A 24257-nucleotide genomic window follows, 5' to 3' on the forward strand; every position below is an offset into this window, starting at 1 on the left:
CCGTGTCTGTTACTCAACACAGTGTCTGTTACTCAACACAGTGTATGTTACTCAACACCGTGTCTGTTACTCAACACAGTGTATGTTACTCAACACCGTGTCTGTTACTCAACACAGTGTCTGTTACTCAACACCGTGTCTGTTACTCAACACAGTGTCTGTTACTCAACACAGTGTCTGTTACTCAACACAGTGTCTGTTACTCAACACCGTGTCTGTTACTCAACACAGTGTCTGTTACTCAACACAGTGTCTGTTACTCAACACCGTGTCTGTTACTCAACACCGTGTCTGTTACTCAACACAGTGTCTGTTACTCAACACCGTGTCTGTTACTCAACACAGTGTCTGTTACTCAACACCGTGTCTGTTACTCAACACAGTGTCTGTTACTCAACACAGTGTCTGTTACTCAACACCGTGTCTGTTACTCAACACCGTGTCTGTTACTCAACACAGTGTCTGTTACTCAACACCGTGTCTGTTACTCAACACAGTGTCTGTTACTCAACACCGTGTCTGTTACTCAACACAGTGTCTGTTACTCAACACCGTGTCTGTTACTCAACACAGTGTCTGTTACTCAACACCGTGTCTGTTACTCAACACAGTGTCTGTTACTCAACACCGTGTCTGTTACTCAACACCGTGTCTGTTACTCAACACAGTGTCTGTTACTCAACACCGTGTCTGTTACTCAACACAGTGTCTGTTACTCAACACAGTGTCTGTTACTCAACACAGTGCCTGTTACTCAACACCGTGTCTGTTACTCAACACAGTGTCTGTTACTCAACACAGTGTCTGTTACTCAACACAGTGTCTGTTACTCAACACCGTGTCTGTTACTCAACACCGTGTCTGTTACTCAACACAGTGCCTGTTACTCAACACCGTGTCTGTTACTCAACACAGTGTCTGTTACTCAACACCGTGTCTGTTACTCAACACCGTGTCTGTTACTCAACACAGTGTCTGTTACTCAACACAGTGTCTGTTACTCAACACAGTGCCTGTTACTCAACACCGTGTCTGTTACTCAACACAGTGTCTGTTACTCAACACAGTGTCTGTTACTCAACACAGTGTCTGTTACTCAACACCGTGTCTGTTACTCAACACCGTGTCTGTTACTCAACACAGTGCCTGTTACTCAACACCGTGTCTGTTACTCAACACAGTGTCTGTTACTCAACACCGTGTCTGTTACTCAACACAGTGTCTGTTACTCAACACCGTGTCTGTTACTCAACACAGTGTCTGTTACTCAACACCGTGTCTGTTACTCAACACCGTGTCTGTTACTCAACACAGTGTCTGTTACTCAACACCGTGTCTGTTACTCAACACAGTGTCTGTTACTCAACACAGTGTCTGTTACTCAACACAGTGTCTGTTACTCAACACAGTGCCTGTTACTCAACACAGTGTCTGTTACTCAACACCGTGTCTGTTACTCAACACAGTGTCTGTTACTCAACACCGTGTCTGTTACTCAACACCGTGTCTGTTACTCAACACAGTGTCTGTTACTCAACACCGTGTCTGTTACTCAACACAGTGTCTGTTACTCAACACAGTGTCTGTTACTCAACACAGTGCCTGTTACTCAACACCGTGTCTGTTACTCAACACAGTGTCTGTTACTCAACACAGTGTCTGTTACTCAACACAGTGTCTGTTACTCAACACCGTGTCTGTTACTCAACACAGTGTCTGTTACTCAACACAGTGTCTGTTACTCAACACAGTGTCTGTTACTCAACACCGTGTCTGTTACTCAACACCGTGTCTGTTACTCAACACAGTGCCTGTTACTCAACACCGTGTCTGTTACTCAACACAGTGTCTGTTACTCAACACCGTGTCTGTTACTCAACACAGTGTCTGTTACTCAACACCGTGTCTGTTACTCAACACAGTGTCTGTTACTCAACACCGTGTCTGTTACTCAACACCGTGTCTGTTACTCAACACAGTGTCTGTTACTCAACACCGTGTCTGTTACTCAACACAGTGTCTGTTACTCAACACAGTGTCTGTTACTCAACACAGTGTCTGTTACTCAACACAGTGCCTGTTACTCAACACAGTGTCTGTTACTCAACACCGTGTCTGTTACTCAACACAGTGTCTGTTACTCAACACCGTGTCTGTTACTCAACACCGTGTCTGTTACTCAACACAGTGTCTGTTACTCAACACCGTGTCTGTTACTCAACACAGTGTCTGTTACTCAACACAGTGTCTGTTACTCAACACAGTGCCTGTTACTCAACACCGTGTCTGTTACTCAACACAGTGTCTGTTACTCAACACAGTGTCTGTTACTCAACACAGTGTCTGTTACTCAACACCGTGTCTGTTACTCAACACCGTGTCTGTTACTCAACACAGTGCCTGTTACTCAACACCGTGTCTGTTACTCAACACAGTGTCTGTTACTCAACACCGTGTCTGTTACTCAACACCGTGTCTGTTACTCAACACAGTGTCTGTTACTCAACACAGTGTCTGTTACTCAACACAGTGCCTGTTACTCAACACCGTGTCTGTTACTCAACACAGTGTCTGTTACTCAACACAGTGTCTGTTACTCAACACAGTGTCTGTTACTCAACACCGTGTCTGTTACTCAACACCGTGTCTGTTACTCAACACAGTGCCTGTTACTCAACACCGTGTCTGTTACTCAACACAGTGTCTGTTACTCAACACCGTGTCTGTTACTCAACACAGTGTCTGTTACTCAACACCGTGTCTGTTACTCAACACAGTGTCTGTTACTCAACACCGTGTCTGTTACTCAACACCGTGTCTGTTACTCAACACAGTGTCTGTTACTCAACACCGTGTCTGTTACTCAACACAGTGTCTGTTACTCAACACAGTGTCTGTTACTCAACACAGTGTCTGTTACTCAACACAGTGCCTGTTACTCAACACAGTGTCTGTTACTCAACACAGTGTATGTTACTCAACACAGTGTCTGTTACTCAACACAGTGCCTGTTACTCAACACAGTGTCTGTTACTCAACACAGTGTCTGTTACTCAACACAGTGTATGTTACTCAACACAGTGTCTGTTACTCAACACAGTGCCTGTTACTCAACACAGTGTCTGTTACTCAACACAGTGCCTGTTACTCAACACAGTGCCTGTTACTCAACACAGTGTCTGTTACTCAACACAGTGTCTGTTACTCAACACCGTGTCTGTTACTCAACACAGTGTCTGTTACTCAACACAGTGTCTGTTACTCAACACAGTGTCTGTTACTCAACACAGTGTATGTTACTCAACACAGTGTATGTTACTCAACACAGTGTCTGTTACTCAACACAGTGTCTGTTACTCAACACAGTGTCTGTTACTCAACACAGTGTCTGTTACTCAACACAGTGTCTGTTACTCAACACAGTGTATGTTACTCAACACAGTGTCTGTTACTCAACACAGTGTCTGTTACTCAACACCGTGTCTGTTACTCAACACCGTGTCTGTTACTCAACACCGTGTCTGTTACTCAACACCGTGTCTGTTACTCAACACAGTGTCTGTTACTCAACACAGTGTCTGTTACTCAACACCGTGTCTGTTACTCAACACTGTGTCTGTTACTCAACACAGTGTATGTTACTCAACACAGTGTCTGTTACTCAACACAGTGTCTGTTACTCAACACAGTGTCTGTTACTCAACACCGTGTCTGTTACTCAACACAGTGTCTGTTACTCAACACCGTGTCTGTTACTCAACACCGTGTCTGTTACTCAACACAGTGTCTGTTACTCAACACTGTGTCTGTTACTCAACACAGTGTCTGTTACTCAACACAGTGTCTGTTACTCAACACTGTGTCTGTTACTCAACACAGTGTCTGTTACTCAACACAGTGTCTGTTACTCAACACTGTGTCTGTTACTCAACACCGTGTCTGTTACTCAACACAGTGTCTGTTACTCAACACAGTGTCTGTTACTCAACACTGTGTCTGTTACTCAACACAGTGTCTGTTACTCAACACCGTGTCTGTTACTCAACACAGTGTCTGTTACTCAACACAGTGTCTGTTACTCAACACAGTGTCTGTTACTCAACACCGTGTCTGTTACTCAACACCGTGTCTGTTACTCAACACTGTGTCTGTTACTCAACACCGTGTCTGTTACTCAACACAGTGTCTGTTACTCAACACTGTGTCTGTTACTCAACACAGTGTCTGTTACTCAACACAGTGTCTGTTACTCAACACAGTGTCTGTTACTCAACACAGTGTCTGTTACTCAACACCGTGTCTGTTACTCAACACAGTGTCTGTTACTCAACACCGTGTCTGTTACTCAACACAGTGTCTGTTACTCAACACAGTGTCTGTTACTCAACACAGTGTCTGTTACTCAACACAGTGTATGTTACTCAACACCGTGTCTGTTACTCAACACAGTGTCTGTTACTCAACACCGTGTCTGTTACTCAACACAGTGTCTGTTACTCAACACAGTGTCTGTTACTCAACACCGTGTCCCACACTGGACTCAAGTCAGTATCATGTACAGTATCATGTCCTTTATAGCTTATCCCATTCTGACCTGAGATCAGATTCTAAAAATGTCTTCTACATCCTGACAGTTTTCTGAAAAAAGCTATATGTCTCTATGTCAGTCGTTCTTCGATTTTTCAAAAATAGCAGACCTACAAGCTCGTATCGCGCCACTCGGTGGCGCGCTATGAGCTTGTAGATCTGCTATTTTTAGCTAATAGCTAAAGCATGACCGCCTAAAATGGGTTAAAGAAGTGGTAATAGACATAGAAATGTTTCTCAAACTGCAGACAATGTAATGTAAAAAATGTATGCATGTTAGATTACATGTTTTTTTTCCAAGTAACGGAAATATGTGTCAATATGACTAGGCTAAATTTAGACTCATGTATTATAGCTTACAACACACAGCCCAAGAAGAAGCTGTCAGGCACTGGACCAGCCCAAAGGACTCACTGGCACCTTAGAGTATATATATTTATAGAGAAGGCACCCAGAGGAAATCTTGAGGCGAAATGGACATAGTGGCCGAATGAAGGTATTGCAGCCTGTGGCCCCAAACACATGAACGCGCTGTCCGTTGACTATCATTGTGCACGTTCACGACGGACGCACGCTCGTGCGCGTTCAACGGCAGCGCGTTCATGTGTTTGGGGCCAATCCATCCCAGAATGCACTCTGTTCCTACCAGGAAGGAGGAGTGAATCCGCCTCATGCGCTTTTGAGCAACTCAATGCAAGTGGATGGGAGGAGAACTACAACTTAATGCAAGTGGATGGGAGGAGAACTACAACTTAATGCAAAGTGGATGGGAGGAGAACTACAACTCAATGCAAGTGGATGGGAGGAGAACTACAACTCAATGCAAGTGGATGGGAGGAGAACTACAACTTAATGCAAGTGGATGGGAGGAGAACTACAACTCAATGCAAGTGGATGGGAGGAGAACTACAACTCAATGCAAGTGGATGGGAGGAGAACTCGGGTGTCTTCTCTATAGATATATATATACTCTATGACTGGCACAAAGATGGCCCTTCCGCCTGCAGCCATCCCTCCCCCAAACGGGGGTTTGCATGGAATAGAGGCTCGGCCTATATAGTCCATAGGTCAGGGTTCCCCAATTAATTTTCCTCAAGGGCCATATTTTGACTAGCGTACCAGGCTGGGGGCCGAGTCTGCACGCGCGAGGTCGAGGTCTTGCCCTGAAAATTCATTTTCAGGGCAAGACCCCATTTGAAAAGGATGCCCAGTTTGACATGCATAGGCTACTGACCCCCATTTAATGCAATTTATATCTGGGACACTTAAAAAAAAAAACATTTTTTTTTTTTGGAAATTCTTTCATGGGCCACAAGGGGGCGCTCTGTGGGCCGCAAATGGCCCGCGGGCCGCCTATTGGGGAACCCTGCCATAGAGTATTAAAAGGATAGAGACCCCCCCCCCCCCCCCGCTATTCATGTCAGTGGAAGTTGCTCAGTGGCGTTTTGAAGAAGGACCGTCTATTTCCGCCTTTTTTCGCAGATTCAGCATTATTGAATGATTTATCTCACCTGCATGTACCGTTTTGAACTGCATGTGAATGTTTTTACAGTTAATGGTCTAAATACACAATTGATTAGCTTTCACATCAAACTCTTTTGTCTAGTCTTTAACTTTAGAGTAGAGTAGAGTTTATTTAAAATAAAATAATACGACAAAGCAAACGGAAGGGAAAAAAACAACAACAAGAAAACCAAACAAAAACAAACAAACATAACACAAAACAAAAACAAAGACAGACCGGACAACACAGTTAACAGGAACAAGACAAACAAGAACAAAAACAACAAAACAAAACACAAAAGGAGAAAACAAAACATCATATCAATGTTCTAAACACAGTATGGGCCAGGTAAAGTTAGGCTTACATCAGTGATTCTGAACCTTTAACCCATTCTGACCTGAGATCAGATTCATACGAGGTTTCCGCCGGGGACACACTGGTCTGATGAACCCATTCTGACCTGAGATCAGATTCATACGAGGTTTCCGCCGGACACACACTGGTCTGATGAACCCATTCTGACCTGAGATCAGATTCTAAAAATGTCAGTCGCTCTTTCGATTTTTCAAAAATAGCAGACCTACAAGCTCGTATCGCGCCACTCGGTGGCGCGATATGAGCTTGTAGATCTGCTATTTTTCAATAGCTAAAGCATAACATGATGCCGACACCAAGATGGGTGCCCGTTCAGAATGGGTTAAGTCCCCCCAGTTTGATATGGATAAGGCCATTTACATCTGGGAACGCAATCTATATACTGTCTATACTGTATGGTTAATCCATTCTGACCTGAGATCAGATTCTAAAAATGTCAGTCGTTCAACTTTTCCACAAGCTCTGGGAGCAAACAGCGCGTTGTACATTGTGTATCTGTCTCTTTTTTTTTTATAGCTTGTAGATCCGTCTTTTTTTCACACGTTGAGAGCTTGTAGATCTGTCTGTTATTGACAACGTGAACGTAACCCTGACGCCAGCGCAGCGCTGCATGAACAAACGCATTGAGAACCGCAGATATGCGACCGTCTCTGCAGCCCCGTTTGCAACGCGCTGAGAGCTTGTAGATCTGTCTGTCTGATCTGTCGTTTGCAATGCGCTGAGAGCTTGTAGATCTGTCTGTCTTTGCAACGCGCTGAGAGCTTGTAGATCTGTCTGTCTTTGCAACGCGCTGAGAGCTTGTAGATCTGTCTGTCTTTGCAACGCGCTGAGAGCTTGTAGATCTGTCTGTCTCTGCAACACGCTGAGAGCTTGTAGATCTGTCTGTCTTTGCAACGCGCTGAGAGCTTGTAGATCTGTCTGTCTTTGCAACGCGCTGAGAGCTTGTAGATCTGTCTGTCTTTGCAATGCGCTGAGAGCTTGTAGATCTGTCTGTCTTTGCAATGCGCTGAGAGCTTGTAGATCTGTCTGTCTTTGCAACGCGCTGAGAGCTTGTAGATCTGTCTGTCTTTGCAATGCGCTGAGAGCTTGTAGATCTGTCTGTCTTTGCAACGCGCTGAGAGCTTGTAGATCTGTCTGTCTTTGCAACGCGCTGAGAGCTTGTAGATCTGTCTGTCTTTGCAGCACTGCATGGTGTGTCAGAGGGTTCGTTCACGTTGTCAATAACAAAATGACCTAGAAGTCCTAGATTACAGGCGGAGAGATGAAGTGAAGTAATTGTTTATCCCCCCCCCATTTGGCACAAATCACTAAGGCTGACCTTTGGGATTCACAAATAAGTCGGTGTGTCCAAAAATGTACTGCACTTTGGCTTTGTAGGGCAGTGTAGCTGTCTGATTTCTGTTTGACGCTGTAGTGGTGATCTGTTACCCTCTCTAGCCCATTCTGACCGGGCACCCATTTTGGTGTCAGCATTATATTATGCTTTAGCTATTTAAAAATAGCAGATCTACAAGCTCATATCGCGCCACCGAGTGGCGCGATACGAGCTTGTAGGTCTGCTATTTTTGAAAAATCGAAGAGCGACTGACATTTTTAGAATCTGATCTCAGGTCAGAATGGGTTCATCAGACCAGTGTGTGTCAGGCGGAAACCTCGTATGAATCTGATCTCAGGTCAGAATGGGCTAGCTGTCTGAATAGCGGCAGCAAAATGATCTGGCAGAAGGGACACTTTGGAAACAATTAGGCCGCTGTATGCCTCTGTATGCTGCTCCTCTCCCCGGAAACCCATCATAATACACCATTGTTCTTCACCACTCCGTACTGTATGGCTCTGAGGTCACACTGGGAAACGGTAAAGGGGCCATCATTGTCACCGGGAGGACCAGTGAATTGGTGCTTTAAACAAAAGAAGAAAAAAAAATAACACCCGTGTGAAGTGAGTGGTGCAGCTCCGTGTGGGGGTCCACGGACGCTCCAGAGCCACAGGGTGCCGGCCCGGTTTTCGGCGAGCCGCCCCCCATGTCTGAAATGGTAGAGAAATGACAGAGTTACCGCATGGGGGTCCCTCTCCCCGCTCCAGACTAACCTTTTTCACCAACGTCCCGGAACCGTCCCAAAATACCATTTTAAACCGTCCCAAAATACCATTTTAAACCGTCCCAAAATACCATTTTAAACCGTCCCAAAATACCATTTTAAACCGTCCCAAAATACCATTTTAAACCGTTCCAAAATACCATTTCAAACCGTCCCAAAATACCATTTTAAACCGTCCCAAAATACCATTTTAAACCGTCCCAAAATACCATTTTAAACCGTCCCAAAATACCATTTTAAACCGTCCCAAAATACCATTTTAAACCGTTCCAAAATACCATTTCAAACCGTCCCAAAATACCATTTTAAACCGTCCCAAAATACAATTTATACCGTCCCAAAATACCATTTTAAACCGTCCCAAAATACCATTTTAAACCGTCCCAAAATACCATTTTAAACCGTCCCAAAATACCATTTTAAACCGTCTCAAAATACCATTTTAAACCGTCTCAAAATACCATTTTAAACCGTCCCAAAATACCATTTTAAACCGTCCCAAAATACCATTTTAAACCGTCCCAAAATACCATTTTAAACCGTCCCAAAATACCATTTTAAACCGTCCCAAAATACCATTTTAAACCGTCCCAAAATACCATTTTAAACCGTCCCAAAATACCATTTTCAACCGTCCCAAAATACCATTTTCAACCGTCCCAAAATACCATTTTAAACCGTCCCAAAATACCATTTTAAACCGTCCCAAAATACAATTTTAAACCGTCCCAAAATACCATTTTAAACCGTCCCAAAATACCATTTTAAACCGTCCCAAAATACAATTTTAAACCGTCCCAAAATACCATTTTAAACCGTCCCAAAATACCATTTTAAACCGTCCCAAAATACCATTTTAAACCGTCCCAAAATACCATTTTAAACCGTCCCAAAATACCATTTCAAACCGTCCCAAAATACCATTTTAAACCGTCCCAAAATACCATTTTAAACCGTCCCAAAATACCATTTTAAACCGTCCCAAAATACCATTTTAAACCGTCCCAAAATACCATTTTAAACCGTCCCAAAATACCATTTTAAACCGTCCCAAAATACCATTTTAAACCGTCCCAAAATACCATTTTAAACCGTCCCAAAATACCATTATAAACTGTCCCAAAGTGAATGTATACAGTCCCGAAAAAAGAAAAAGCTAAATTAATAAATGCAGTTATTATTCAGTTAGTAATAAGTTCAGTCAGTCACACTCGAGGGGGTTCATGCCGTGCTCAAAGTCCCATTCTATACTCAAGGGGTTAAACATGCTGCATTACTGTGTGGGCGTATAAGTGTGTGCAAGTCCCACACGTCATTCGCCGATGCGGCAGTCAGCTGACCAATTGGGCGGGGCTACTTAAGCTCACTAGTCTGCATGCTCTTCCTGCCTTCCTCTGCGTATGGTTCCTGGTTGTTATGTGATGTTTTCTCCCTCCACCAACCTATCACACTACAGTATCACACTACTACAGTATCAAAAGTAGCAGATCCACAAGCTCGATCTGCGAGGCGGTGCAGACACACAGCCTGTACCGTCTGGCTGTTGTTGATAACAGTCAGGCACACAGCCTGTACCGTCTGGCTGTTGTTGATAACAGTCAGACACACAGCCTGTACCGTCTGGCTGTTGTTGATAACAGTCAGACACACAGCCTGTACCGTCTGGCTGTTGTTGGTGACAGTCAGACACACAGCCTGTACCGTCTGGCTGTTGTTGATAACAGTCAGACACACAGCCTGTACCGTCTGGCTGTTGTTAATAACAGTCAGACACACAGCCTGTACCGTCTGGCTGTTGTTGTTAACAGTCAGACACACAGCCTGTACCGTCTGGCTGTTGTTGTTAACAGTCAGACACACAGCCTGTACCGTCTGGCTGTTGTTGGTGACAGTCAGACACACAGCCTGTACCGTCTGGCTGTTGTTGATAACAGTCAGACACACAGCCTGTACCGTCTGGCTGTTGTTGGCGGTGACAGTCAGACACACAGCCTGTACCGTCTGGCTGTTGTTAACAGTCAGACACACAGCCTGTACCGTCTGGCTGTTGTTAACAGTCAGACACACAGCCTGTACCGTCTGGCTGTTGTTGATAACAGTCAGACACACAGCCTGTACCGTCTGGCTGTTGTTGTGGGTGTGTGTGAGTATGAGACTCGTGGCAAGCAGACCATTCACTTGCAGTGTACGATATTAACAAAAATACTCTGTCTTATTTTACTTTAGTAGAATTTGTGTCGGGATGGTATTTGAGGCAGCTCGCTCCCGTGTCAGTCTGTGTGGCATGGCGTCTGTCTTATGCAGCGCTGTGAGTCTCTGCTCGACCGTTCGCACCACATGCACATTTTCACCACATGCACATTTTCAGTGCCAAAACTCCTCTAGTCCCAAAACTGTTCCCCGAATGAGATATTTTATCGGCCCAAATATATATTTTATAGGCCCTGCTGTACCCTCTACTGTACTGTACTGTACTGTACTGTACTGGCACACCCAAAATCAATATATATACAGTTAACCCATTCTGACCTGAGATCAGATTCATACGAGGTTTCCACTGGACACACACTGGTCTGATTAACCCATTCTGACCCGAGATCAGATTCTAAAAATGTCAGTCGTTCTTCGATTTTTCAAAAATAGCAGACCTACAAGCTCGTAGCGCGCCACTCGGTGGCGCGCTACGAGCTTGTAGATCTGCTATTTTTCAATAGCTAAAGCACAACGTAATGCTAACACCAAAATGGGTTCCCGCGCAAAATGGGTTAACATGTGTGTGTGTGTGTGTGTGTGTGTGTGTGTGTGTGTGTTAGGTTGCCACAGGTGGTGAAAAACAACCATGCTATGTTGGTGCTCATACCCAGGCAGTGACCCAGGCACTCAGCCACCCAGCCAGCCACACACAGCTCCGTAACCTGCACTCAAAAAGAACATCTATAACTTTTAACTTAAATCAGGGGTTCCCAAACATACCTAAAAGATACATTTTGTGTCACCCCAGGACCCGAACTTACAAAACTGCATTATGAATATGATTTATGAATTCATCACACAGGCCTTTACGGGCACCACCACCATCCACAGAATAGATCCACTATGTTTACAAAACACTGTCCTAAATCCTTTATCCTTCACTCCTTATACCTCCACACTATGTCCTCAAAACACTGTCCTAAATGCTTTATCCTCCACACTATGTCCTCATCAGAACCCTCCCTGCTGTTCTTTAGTGGGGGAAGTCCCCGTTGGAATGTATCATTATAGCATTAACCTAATTACTGTTTTACAAACCACAACTTTCTCTGCCATTCAGGGCTTCCTTGTTATGAGGGGCTTAATTCTTCTTGTTTTGTTTTATCACCTAGTTTTGTTTGATTCACAGATTTGTTGGGGTGGGGGCTGGCGGGGGGGGGGGGGGGGGGTCATTGGTCTGTAACAAAGTACATATTCTTGAATATGTGTATTTAATTTTTTTATATTATTTAACCCATTCTGTACGGGAAGTTGGGGAACCCATTTTGGTGTCAGCATCATGTTATGCTTTAGCTATTGAAAAATAGCAGATCTACAAGCTCGTAGCGCGCCACCGAGTGGCGCGCTACGAGCTTGTAGGTCTGCTATTTTTTTTTTAATTAAAGAAACAACTGACATTTTTTAGAATCTGATCTCAGGTTAGAATGGGTTAATCAGACCAGTGTGTGTCCGGTGGAAACCTCGTATGAATCTGATCTCAGGTCAGAATAGGTTAAAAATAATTAAGGTTTTGACTTTCTCTCCGCTAAAACTCTAATAGTAGCTCTGTGGTCTCTATGGTACCCATTGCCTCCCTGCATGCTTGGCACTCAGCACCAAGGCTTGTATTGGGGGAGTCCCTGCGACGTACAGTAGTAGCATCATATCCAGGGGGTGTAGTTTTACATCATGGCTACTTGTACAGTACATCAAGCTATACAGAGTACAGCATCTTGCAATGGGTCTGGTCCACAAGATTCACTACAGCACCAAGATACCCATGTACCTGTCTAGATACTTCACTAAGGTCAGATTCTCACCTAATACTTCGGTAGACTCAGATCCGTATGGGCGGGGAAATGGAATTCTTGCATATTTAATTGGCTGCGGTTTGCCTTCACATTCGCAGCAATTGGAAACGCAGCAGGGGGGACCTTTATCAATGTGTTCCATTCATAAACTATAGCCTACACAGTGAAATCTATGGTGATAAAATTACACTCATAACGTGCATGTGTCGTGCCGTCTGGGACCCCCCCCCCCCTCTCTCTCTACGCACGCAGCCGCCACACACTGTTCTTTTGGGCATGCAGCACAGCGCTGCATGAACGCACTGATATAACTCCCCAGTCCCACACAGTGACAGCACTCCATGTTTACGGCACGCACAGACAGACAGACAGACAGACAGACAGAATATTATGTAGGCTATAATACACTGCAGTGTTTTTATGTGTTTTCTTAAGCAATTGATTAATGTACACGTCCTCATTTCGATCAGGGCTTCAGTCTCCTTATTCGACCACGTCTATCCACAGTAACGGGACATCTTTGCGCTGCGTAAAATATGCCTTCTCCGTCTCCAACTGTGTTCAGCTCCTCACCCGCCACATTATGTTTGCTTCATTTCCTTTATTTACTGCGGATTGCATTCACACCTGCACCGAATCGTAGTCAAGTGCGATTCGATTCGAAGCGAAGCGAAACCCACGTTTTTGGGCGGAGTAAAATGCGGTTATTTGCTGCGCATTAGGATTCGAATGAGCCTTCACACCTGCCAAACGAAGCGCACTTTCTGACAATGCGCAGCAGGATTCGTTTTAATCGCAGCAAAGCTCTCTGGTATGAATGTGACCTAAGATACCCATGTACCTGTCTAAATACTGCACTAAGATACCCATGTACCTGTCTAAATACTTCACTAAGATACCCATGTACCTGTCTAAATACTTCACTAAGATACCCATGTACCTGTCTAGATACTTCACTAAGATACCCATGTACCTGTCTAAATACTGCACTAAGATACCCATGTACCTGTCTAAATACTTCACTATAAGATACCCATGTACCTGTCTAAATACTTCACTAAGATACCCATGTACCTGTCTAAATACTTCACTAAGATACCCATGTACCTGTCTAAATACTTCACTAAGATACCCATGTACCTGTCTAAATACTTCACTATAAGATACCCATGTACCTGTCTAAATACTTCACTAAGATACCCATGTACCTGTCTAAATACTTCACTAAGATACCCATGTACCTGTCTAAATACTTCACTAAGATACCCATGTACCTGTCTAAATACTTCACTAAGATACCCATGTACCTGTCTAAATACTTCCTTAATGTAAACGAAGTCCACACCCACAACACCAGAGGGAGTGCAACAAACCATGTACAACCCAGATTCGGCACAAACAAGGGACTAAATTATTTTCGCTCCTATGCCACCAAAATGTGGAACGCCCTACCAACAGTCATTAAGACATGTGAATCCCTTGACTCCTTCAAAACCGCTCTCAAAGGGCACCTATACGGACGGCTGCAATTCGAAACTGGCCTCTGTAGAATCTGAATCCCCCCCTGACCCCCCCCCCTTTCCCCTCACTGTATATGTATCTTTTCCCTTTTTGCTTCCTTTATGATGAATTCCTGTTCTGTTCTTTAACTACATAGAAGTGTCTATTTGTACGTCTCTAAATGTTTTGATGAATTGAACAATGTGGACCCTGTTGTAAACAAGTGTAATGCTTAATTGGGTCGTCCACTCACAGTTAACAGTCTTTGTATTGAGTTTGTGCTTGGCATGCACTGTAAATTCTGCAAACTGTTAATAAATATTTCAATCAATCAATCAATCAATCAATCATACCTCACGCTACAGACCACATGGCTTGGAACCCTTGGATTCCCCGGGATGCCTACCTATTTCTAGGAAGGGACCACCTGGACTCAAACTTGTTAACCCATTCTGACCTGAGATCAGATTCATACAAGGTTTCCGCCGGACACACACTGGTCTGATGAACCCATTCTGACCTGAGATCAGATTCTAAAAATGTCAGTCGTTCTTCGATTTTTCAAAAATAGCAGACCTACAAGCTCGTATCGCGCCACTCGGTGGCGCGCTATGAGCTTGTAGATCTGCTATTTTTAAATAGCTAAAGCATAACATGATGCAGACACCAAAATGGGTGCCCGTTCAGAATGGGTTAATACATAATGAATGAACTAATAATGAATTAACTACTGGAGCCGAAATCAGTGTAAATAGGAGATCTAGAACGTTGCGTTGATATTAATAGAAAATATACTTTCTAATTTGTACGTTTGAGTATTTTTTAAAAGCATGTGCATTTTAATACTAAAGTAGTTTTAAAAGCAAGTACTCCAGTACTTTAAATCAAGTACAAGTTTTGATCGAGCAACTTTCGCTTGTGCTTGAGTAATATTTGACCAGGAGTATCTACCGTTTGACTCAAGTACTGAGGTTAATCAGACCAGTGTGTGTCCAGTGGAAAACCTCGTATGAATCTGATCTCAGGTCAGAATGGGTTCATCAGACCAGTGTGTGTCCAGTGGAAACCTCGTATGAATCTGATCTCAGGTCAGAATGGGTTAATCAGAGCAGTGTGTGTCCAGTGGAAACCTCGTATGAATCTGATCTCAGGTCAGAATGGGTTAATCAGAGCAGTGTGTGTCCAGTGGAAACCTCGTATGAATCTGATCTCAGGTCAGAATGGGTTCATCAGACCAGTGTGTGTCCAGTGGAAAACCTCGTATGAATCTGATCTCAGGTCAGAATGGGTTAATCAGACCAGTGTGTGTCCAGTGGAAACCTCGTATGAATCTGATCTCAGGTCAGAATGGGTTAATCAGACCAGTGTGTGTCCAGTGGAAACCTCGTATGAATCTGATCTCAGGTCAGAATGGGTTAATCAGACCAGTGTGTGTCCAGTGGAAAACCTCGTATGAATCTGATCTCAGGTCAGAATGGGTTAATCAGACCAGTGTGTGTCCAGTGGAAAACCTCGTATGAATCTGATCTCAGGTCAGAATGGGTTCATCAGACCAGTGTGTGTCCAGTGGAAAACCTCGTATGAATCTGATCTCAGGTCAGAATGGGTTAATCAGACCAGTGTGTGTCCAGTGGAAAACCTCGTATGAATCTGATCTCAGGTCAGAATGGGTTAATCAGACCAGTGTGTGTCCAGTGGAAACCTCGTATGAATCTGATCTCAGGTCAGAATGGGTTAATCAGACCAGTGTGTGTCCAGTGGAAAACCTCGTATGAATCTGATCTCAGGTCAGAATGGGTTAATCAGACCAGTGTGTGTCCAGTGGAAACCTCGTATGAATCTGATCTCAGGTCAGAATGGGTTCATCAGACCAGTGTGTGTCCAGTGGAAACCTCGTATGAATCTGATCTCAGGTCAGAATGGGTTAATCAGACCCAGTGTGTGTCCAGTGGAAACCTCGTATGAATCTGATCTCAGGTCAGAATGGGTTCATCAGACCAGTGTGTGTGTGTGTCCAGTGGAAACCTCGTATGAATCTGATCTCAGGTCAGAATGGGTTAATCAGACCAGTGTGTGTGTGTGTGTCCAGTGGAAACCTCGTATGAATCTGATCTCAGGTCAGAATGGGTTCATCAGACCACTGTGTGTCCAGTGGAAACCTCGTATGAATCTGATCTCAGGTCAGAATGGGTTAATCAGACCAGTGTGTGTGTCCAGTGGAAACCTCGTATGAATCTGATCTCAGGTCAGAATGGGTTAATCAGACCAGTGTGTGTCCAGTGGAAACCTCGTATGAATCTGATCTCAGGTCAGAATGGGTTCATCAGACCAGTGTGTGTCCAGTGGAAAACCTCGTATGAATCTGATCTCAGGTCAGAATGGGTTCATCAGACCAGTGTGTGTCCAGTGGAAAACCTCATATGAATCTGATCTCAGGTCAGAATGGGTTAATCAGACCAGTGTGTGTGTGTCCAGTGGAAACCTCGTATGAATCTGATCTCAGGTCAGAATGGGTTAATCAGACCAGTGTGTGTCCAGTGGAAAACCTGGTATGAATCTGATCTCAGGTCAGAATGGGTTAATCAGACCAGTGTGTGTGTGTCCAGTGGAAACCTCGTATGAATCTGATCTCAGGTCAGAATGGGTTCATCAGACCAGTGTGTGTCCAGTGGAAACCTCGTATGAATCTGATCTCAGGTCAGAATGGGGTTAATCAGACCAGTGTGTGTGTGTCCAGTGGAAACCTGGTATGAATCTGATCTCAGGTCAGAATGGGTTAATCAGACCAGTGTGTGTCCAGTGGAAAACCTAGTATGAATCTGATCTCAGGTCAGAATGGGTTAATCAGACCAGTGTGTGTCCAGTGGAAAACCTCGTATGAATCTGATCTCAGGTCAGAATGGGTTAATCAGACCAGTGTGTGTCCAGTGGAAAACATCGTATGAATCTGATCTCAGGTCAGAATGGGTTAATCAGACCAGTGTGTGTCCAGTGGAAAACCTCGTATGAATCTGATCTCAGGTCAGAATGGGTTCATCAGACCAGTGTGTGTCCAGTGGAAAACCTCGTATGAATCTGATCTCAGGTCAGAATGGGTTAATCAGACCAGTGTGTGTCCAGTGGAAAACCTCGTATGAATCTGATCTCAGGTCAGAATGGGTTAATCAGACCAGTGTGTGTGTGTCCAGTGGAAACCTGGTATGAATCTGATCTCAGGTCAGAATGGGTTAATCAGACCAGTGTGTGTGTGTCCAGTGGAAACCTCGTATGAATCTGATCTCAGGTCAGAATGGGTTATGAGTACTTTGTCTGCCACTGGTCTGTAGGCTTGTGCCATAACTGCCATTACCCATAAAACCTAAAAACACAGCAATCAAACATAGGGTGGTCTCACCTTGACCTTTGACACACGGGCTTCAGACTTGTTTGCTTTGCTCGGTAATGAGGTTCTGGCAAACAACAACATTATCATGTCATCCTGTGCTTGATTGATTGATTGATTGATTGAAATATTTATTAACAGTTTGCAGAATTTACAGTACATTCTAAGCACAAACTCAATACAAAGACTGTTAACTGTGAGTGGACGACCCAATTAAGCATTACACTTGTTTACAACAGGGTCCACATTGTTCAATTCATCAAAACATTTAGAGACATACAAATAGACACTTCTATCTCACTTTATCTCAGCTCAGTCATTCATACATGTGGCAGTCATGTCTGTGTGTCAAATGCTATTTTAGTGAATGAAGAGAGAGAGAGAGAGAGAGAGAGAGAGAGAGAGAGAGAGAGAGAGAGAGAGAGAGAGAGAGAGAGAGAGAGAGAGAGAGAGAGAGAGAGAGTTCACAGGTAGGGTGTAGGCCTGTAGGGAGTGACTGTAAATACACAACTAGAGGCGTCATAACTGCACATTTATTGTGATTCAGATGAGCAGAGTCACAGTAGGGCTCTACCCTGCAAAGATATGTGCATCCTCTCTACCCTGCAAAGATATGTGCATCCTCTCTGCCCTGCAAAGATATGTGCATCCTCTCTGCCCTGCAAAGATATGTGCATCCTCTCTGCCCTGCAAAGATATGTGCATCCTCTCATGCATTGTGAGATTTTGTGAAAGTCGAGGATAAATGAAACCACATACAGGATGAACTGATTAACTGAAGCAATTGAAGGTTTTTTTTTAATTGCAGTGTTCCACAATTAAGCACCATAAGAGCTGCTCTCACGGATTCCTTACCACTTCTGAAGTTCTATTGAAATGATATTAAAGGATATTATGCTGTGATGTACAGTTTGTTTCTGTACTGCTCTAAAGCCCTACATCTCTGTCACCTCTCATTTATTTGAGCAATTGCAATTATCCCATTCTGAACGGGCACCCATTTTGGTGTTAGCATCATGTTATGCTTTAGCTATTGAAAAATAGCAGACCTACAAGCTCATAGCGCGCCACCGAGTGGCGCGCTATGAGCTTGTAGGTCTGCTATTTTTGAAAAATCGAAGAACGACTGTGACATTTTTAGAATCTGATCTCAGGTCAGAATGGGTTAATCAGACCAGTGTGTGTCCCAGTGGAAACCTCGTATGAATCTGATCTCAGGTCAGAATGGGTTATTTTGTATAATCATTAGAATAAGAAGAACAGCAGAAATGTCATATTTCCATCACATCATGACACATAGTGACGTTGTAGCTTGTTGCCTGTTTTTTTATCTTAATTATTCTTACAGACCGCATTGTCAGTCATTTCCTTGTATATGTCAGTAATAGGCTTTGCCTAAAAGGCAAACAGAAATGTATTTTTTATATATATATGTTCCATGCCAATAATCATCAGCTATAATTTCATGATCGTGACAGCCCTACTCTCTCACCCTATAGAGATACGCAAGACTGTGTGAGTGACAGCTGTGACCATGGAGCCCGCCCAATCAGAAATGAGCATCTTAACCAATGGGAGAAGACACGATTCGTTGGACGACTCCTGCGTACCAATGAAGAGCCTGCCGGAGGACGACCAGTGAGTGTTACCATGACAACAAACACACGCTGAGCTACACAGGCCATAGCGTTCTTTAACACAGCATGCACTGTAGCATGTAGCATGTAGCATGTAGCATGTAGCATGTAGCATGTAGCTATACAGGCCATAGCGTTCTTTAACACAGCATGCACTGTAGCATGTAGCCATGATTGTCATGCTCGCTTCCTTCATAGGTGTTATCAATGGCAGCCTATACGAATGAAAGGCTCTGTTCCATTCCGGTCAAACAGAGTCAGTGTGCTGCTGATGTTGTGCATGTTGGCTCAGTGGAAATACTTTATACAGCAGTCACTGAGTCAGTGGGTGGGTCTCAAATTGGAGTCCATGCAGGGACCCTTTTGGTTCTTTGAGTGGGGTTCCAAATAGCCCCTTAAGGGTGTGTTACTCGTACAAAATGACCCGTAAGGGTCTATTTCGTTCCATACGTACATTCTCAGATTCATGGGGTCCTTGTCTGAAATTAAAAGGTCTGAGAGCCTCTAGGCGGACAGATGGAACAGGGTATCATTAGTATCATTGGTAATACCCCTATGAAGGAAGTATGGAATAGGCTGCTGTGCATACATAGTAACTAGCCTATTCTGTATCAGACACTGAAGGTATGCAGTGTCTGTGTCACCTTCAGTTGGTATTTACTATTTACTGCACGTCAATCGACACTCATATTCAAAGATATCACAGCCATAACCACTGGTGGAAAGTACTCAAGTACTATACTTGAGTATATCCAGTTCTTGATACCTTTCTAATCCAGTACTCCACTACTTGGCAGAGACAAATATTACTTTTACTTTTTAACTTGCACGCTTGAAACAATCGTTTCAAGCTTTTCTGTCATGTTTGCCTTTCTTGTGATAAATGCTCATATAGTCATTAACCCATTTTGGGCGGGGACCCCTTTTGGTGTTAGCATTATGTTATGATTTAGCTATTTTTGAAAAATCGAAGAACGACTGACATAGAAACATAGCTTTTTCAGAAAACTGTCAGGATTTAGAAGACAATTTTAGAATCTGATCTCAGGTCAGAATGGGTTAATAATGAGCAGGATAATATATGTTAGCATGACGTACAGTAGATGTTAGCATGACGTACAGTAGATGTTAGCATGACGTACAGTAGATGTTAGCATGACGTACAGTAGATGTTAGCATGACGTACAGTATATGTTAGCATGACGTACAGTAGATGTTAGCATGACATACAGTATATGTTAGCATGACGTACAGTAGATGTTAGCATGACGTACAGTAGATGTTAGCATGACGTACAGTAGATGTTAGCATGACGTACAGTAGATGTTAGCATGACGTACAGTAGATGTTAGCATGACGTACAGTAGGATTGTTTTTTGTGTTTCTAACTGCATGTTTTTTGTCTCTGACTCGACCGATGCTTGACCGGATACTTTCTTGTCAAACAGAAATGGCACTCAAACAGTCAGGTATGTTTCTAAATGTCTCAGTATCACTCAAACAGTCAGGTATGTTTCTAAATGTCTCAGTATCACTCAAACAGTCAGGTATGTCTCTAAATGTCTCAGTATCACTCAAACAGTCAGGTATGTCTCTAAATGTCTCAGTATCACTCAGACAGTCAGGTATGTTTCTAAATGTCTCAGTATCACTCAGACAGTCAGGTATGTTTCTAAATGTCTCAGTATCACTCAAACAGTCAGGTATGTTTCTAAATATCTCAGTATCACTCAAACAGTCAGGTATGTTTCTAAATGTCTCAGTATCACTCAGACAGTCAGGTATGTTTCTAAATGTCTCAGTATCACTCAAACAGTCAGGTATGTCTCTAAATGTCTCAGTATCACTCAAACAGTCAGGTATGTCTCTAAATGTCTCAGTATCACTCAGACAGTCAGGTATGTTTCTAAATGTCTCAGTATCACTCAGACAGTCAGGTATGTTTCTAAATGTCTCAGTATCACTCAAACAGTCAGGTATGTTTCTAAATATCTCAGTATCACTCAAACAGTCAGGTATGTTTCTAAATGTCTCAGTATCACTCAGACAGTCAGGTATGTTTCTAAATGTCTCAGTATCACTCAAACAGTCAGGTATGTCTCTAAATGTCTCAGTATCACTCAGACAGTCAGGTATGTTTCTAAAGATCTCAGTATCACTCAAACAGTCAGGTATGTTTCTAAATGTCTCAGTATCACTCAAACAGTCAGGTATGTCTCTAAATGTCTCAGTATCACTCAAACAGTCAGGTATGTCTCTAAATGTCTCAGTATCACTCAAACAGTCAGGTATGTCTCTAAATGTCTCAGTATCACTCAAACAGTCAGGTATGTCTCTAAATGTCTCAGTATCACTCAAACAGTCAGGTATGTTTCTAAATGTCTCAGTATCACTCAAACAGTCAGGTATGTTTCTAAATGTCTCAGTATCACTCAAACAGTCAGGTATGTTTCTAAATGTCTCAGTATCACTAAAACAGTCAGGTATGTTTCTAAATGTATCAGTATCACTCAAACAGTCAGGTATGTCTCTAAATGTCTCAGTATCACTCAAACAGTCAGGTATGTCTCTAAATGTCTCAGTATCACTCAAACAGTCAGGTATGTCTCTAAATGTCTCAGTATCACTCAAACAGTCAGGTATGTTTCTAAATGTCTCAGTATCACTCAAACAGTCAGGTATGTCTCTAAATGTCTCAGTATCACTCAAACAGTCAGGTATGTCTCTAAATGTCTCAGTATCACTCAAACAGTCAGGTATGTCTCTAAATGTCTCAGTATCACTCAAACAGTCAGGTATGTCTCTAAATGTCTCAGTATCACTCAAACAGTCAGGTATGTTTCTAAATGTCTCAGTATCACTCAAACAGTCAGGTATGTTTCTAAATGTCTCAGTATCACTCAAACAGTCAGGTATGTCTCTAAATGTCTCAGTATCACTCAAACAGTCAGGTATGTTTCTAAATGTCTCAGTATCACTCAAACAGTCAGGTATGTTTCTAAAGGTCTCAGTATCACTCAAACAGTCAGGTATGTTTTTAAATGTCTCAGTATCACTCAAACAGTCAGGTATGTTTCTAAATGTCTCAGTATCACTCAAACAGTCAGGTATGTTTCTAAATGTCTCAGTGTCACTCAAACAGTCAGGTATGTTTCTAAAGGTCTCAGTATCACTCAAACAGTCAGGTATGTTTCTAAATGTCTCAGTATCACTCAAACAGTCAGGTATGTTTCTAAAGGTCTCAGTATCACTCAAACAGTCAGGTATGTTTCTAAAGGTCTCAGTATCACTCAAACAGTCAGGTATGTTTCTAAATGTCTCAGTATCACTCAAACAGTCAGGTATGTCTCTAAATGTCTCAGTATCACTCAAACAGTCAGGTATGTCTCTAAATGTCTCAGTATCACTCAAACAGTCAGGTATGTTTCTAAATGTCTCAGTATCACTCAAACAGTCAGGTATGTCTCTAAATATCTCAGCATCACTCAGACAGTCAGGTATGTCTCTAAATGTCTCAGTATCACTCAAACAGTCAGGTATGTCTCTAAATGTCTCAGTATCACTCAAACAGTCAGGTATGTTTCTAAATGTCTCAGTATCACTCAAACAGTCAGGTATGTTTCTAAATGGCTCAGTATCACTCAAACAGTCAGGTATGTCTCTAAAGGTCTCAGTATCACTCAAACAGTCAGGTATGTTTCTAAAGATCTCAGTATCACTCAAACAGTCAGGTATGTTTCTAAATGTCTCAGTATCACTCAAACAGTCAGGTATGTCTCTAAATGTCTCAGTATCACTCAAACAGTCAGGTATGTTTCTAAATGTCTCAGTATCACTCAAACAGTCAGGTATGTTTCTAAATGTCTCAGTATCACTCAAACAGTCAGGTATGTTTCTAAATGTCTCAGTATCACTCAGACAGTCAGGTATGTCTCTAAATGTCTCAGTATCACTCAAACAGTCAGGTATGTTTCTAAAGGTCTCAGTATCACTCAAACAGTCAGGTATGTCTCTAAATGTCTCAGTATCACTCAAACAGTCAGGTATGTCTCTAAAGGTCTCAGTATCACTCAAACAGTCAGGCATGTTTCTAAATGTCTCAGTATCACTCAAACAGTCAGGTATGTCTCTAAATGTTAGGGCTGTCACGATTCGCCTAGTCCACGATTCAATTCACTTTTCGATTTGAAGCTCACGATTCGATTCGATGTTCGATTCGCTATCACGATTCGCCTAGTCCACGATTCAATTACATTTTCGATTTGAAGCTCACGATTTGCTTCGATTTTTTCAATCTATTTTTTTAAAACCTCCTTTTTCAGCATTGAGGGCTATATAATTAATAATTATAATTTAGGCCAATATCTTGATTTGTAAAGAAAAACACTTGTTTCCCAATAAGTCACTTTTATTTTCTATAAATAACAAATCAGAATGAGAATAATAAAAGGTTTAACAACTTTGGGTTTTATGCCCTAACATTTTTTTTAAATGTTTCTTTAAGATTAGATGACTTGTAACATTCTTGTTAAGCTCTAAGTAAGTAAAATAAAGGGGAAAAAAGACAAATAGTAGGCCTAAATACAAAGTTCAACCAAACAATTGCGTTATTTGGCTGTTACAAATTATTCTAGCCTACTTTGTAGAATGTTCACATTGTTTGAACAGGTAAGACTATGAGAGCTCTAACAAAGTGTGAATACTAGTTAGTGCAATTTGATCAGCATGGCTCAGCCCTTCAGTGATTTGTGCCCTCACTTTATCATACATGCCAGGCAACACACGTGTGGTCATATGCGACCTGCATGGCATTTTGTAACGTGGTTCTGCAACTCTCATTAAATATTGAAAGCCAGCGTTTTCCACCATTGAAAGTGGTCGCATCATCGCATGCCTGCAGCTATGCAGACCGCAACTCTGTGCGTTAATTGTTTAGCACGGGGCGAATTAGCTGAGAGCTTTTCTCTATAAGAATCTAGAATAGTTGGCTGTGTTGTTGTCTTTGTACCATCTTTGGACAGATCGATTTCTTTGTGATGTCTGCTAAGATGCTGGCCCATATTTGACGCGTTGCCTTTGGCACTCGTTTGGAGCATAAACGACAAACTGAAACCGTTTTGTCAACGATGC

General features: G+C 42.7%; 1 protein-coding gene across 2 annotated transcripts in view; it reads left to right on the top strand.

Annotated features, from left to right (window-relative positions):
- LOC310863261 (sodium-coupled neutral amino acid transporter 3-like) overlaps positions 1-24257 on the top strand; it is a 150100-nt gene that overhangs the window by 16090 nt on the left and 109753 nt on the right. Inside the window, exon 2 of one of the 2 annotated variants that reach the window (XM_083771469.1) lies at positions 18990-19128. In XM_083771469.1, coding sequence (XP_083627595.1) covers positions 19025-19128 — 104 coding nt within the window. In that variant the 5' untranslated portion in view covers positions 18990-19024. Of the gene's footprint in view, positions 1-18989; positions 19135-24257 lie in introns of those variants that run through there. The other variant, XM_083771470.1, reaches the window with a different exon arrangement.

The sequence above is a fragment of the Protomyctophum parallelum genome (genome assembly GCF_964188405.1).
Source record: "Protomyctophum parallelum genome assembly, chromosome: 8".
Lineage (NCBI taxonomy): Eukaryota > Metazoa > Chordata > Actinopteri > Myctophiformes > Myctophidae > Protomyctophum > Protomyctophum parallelum.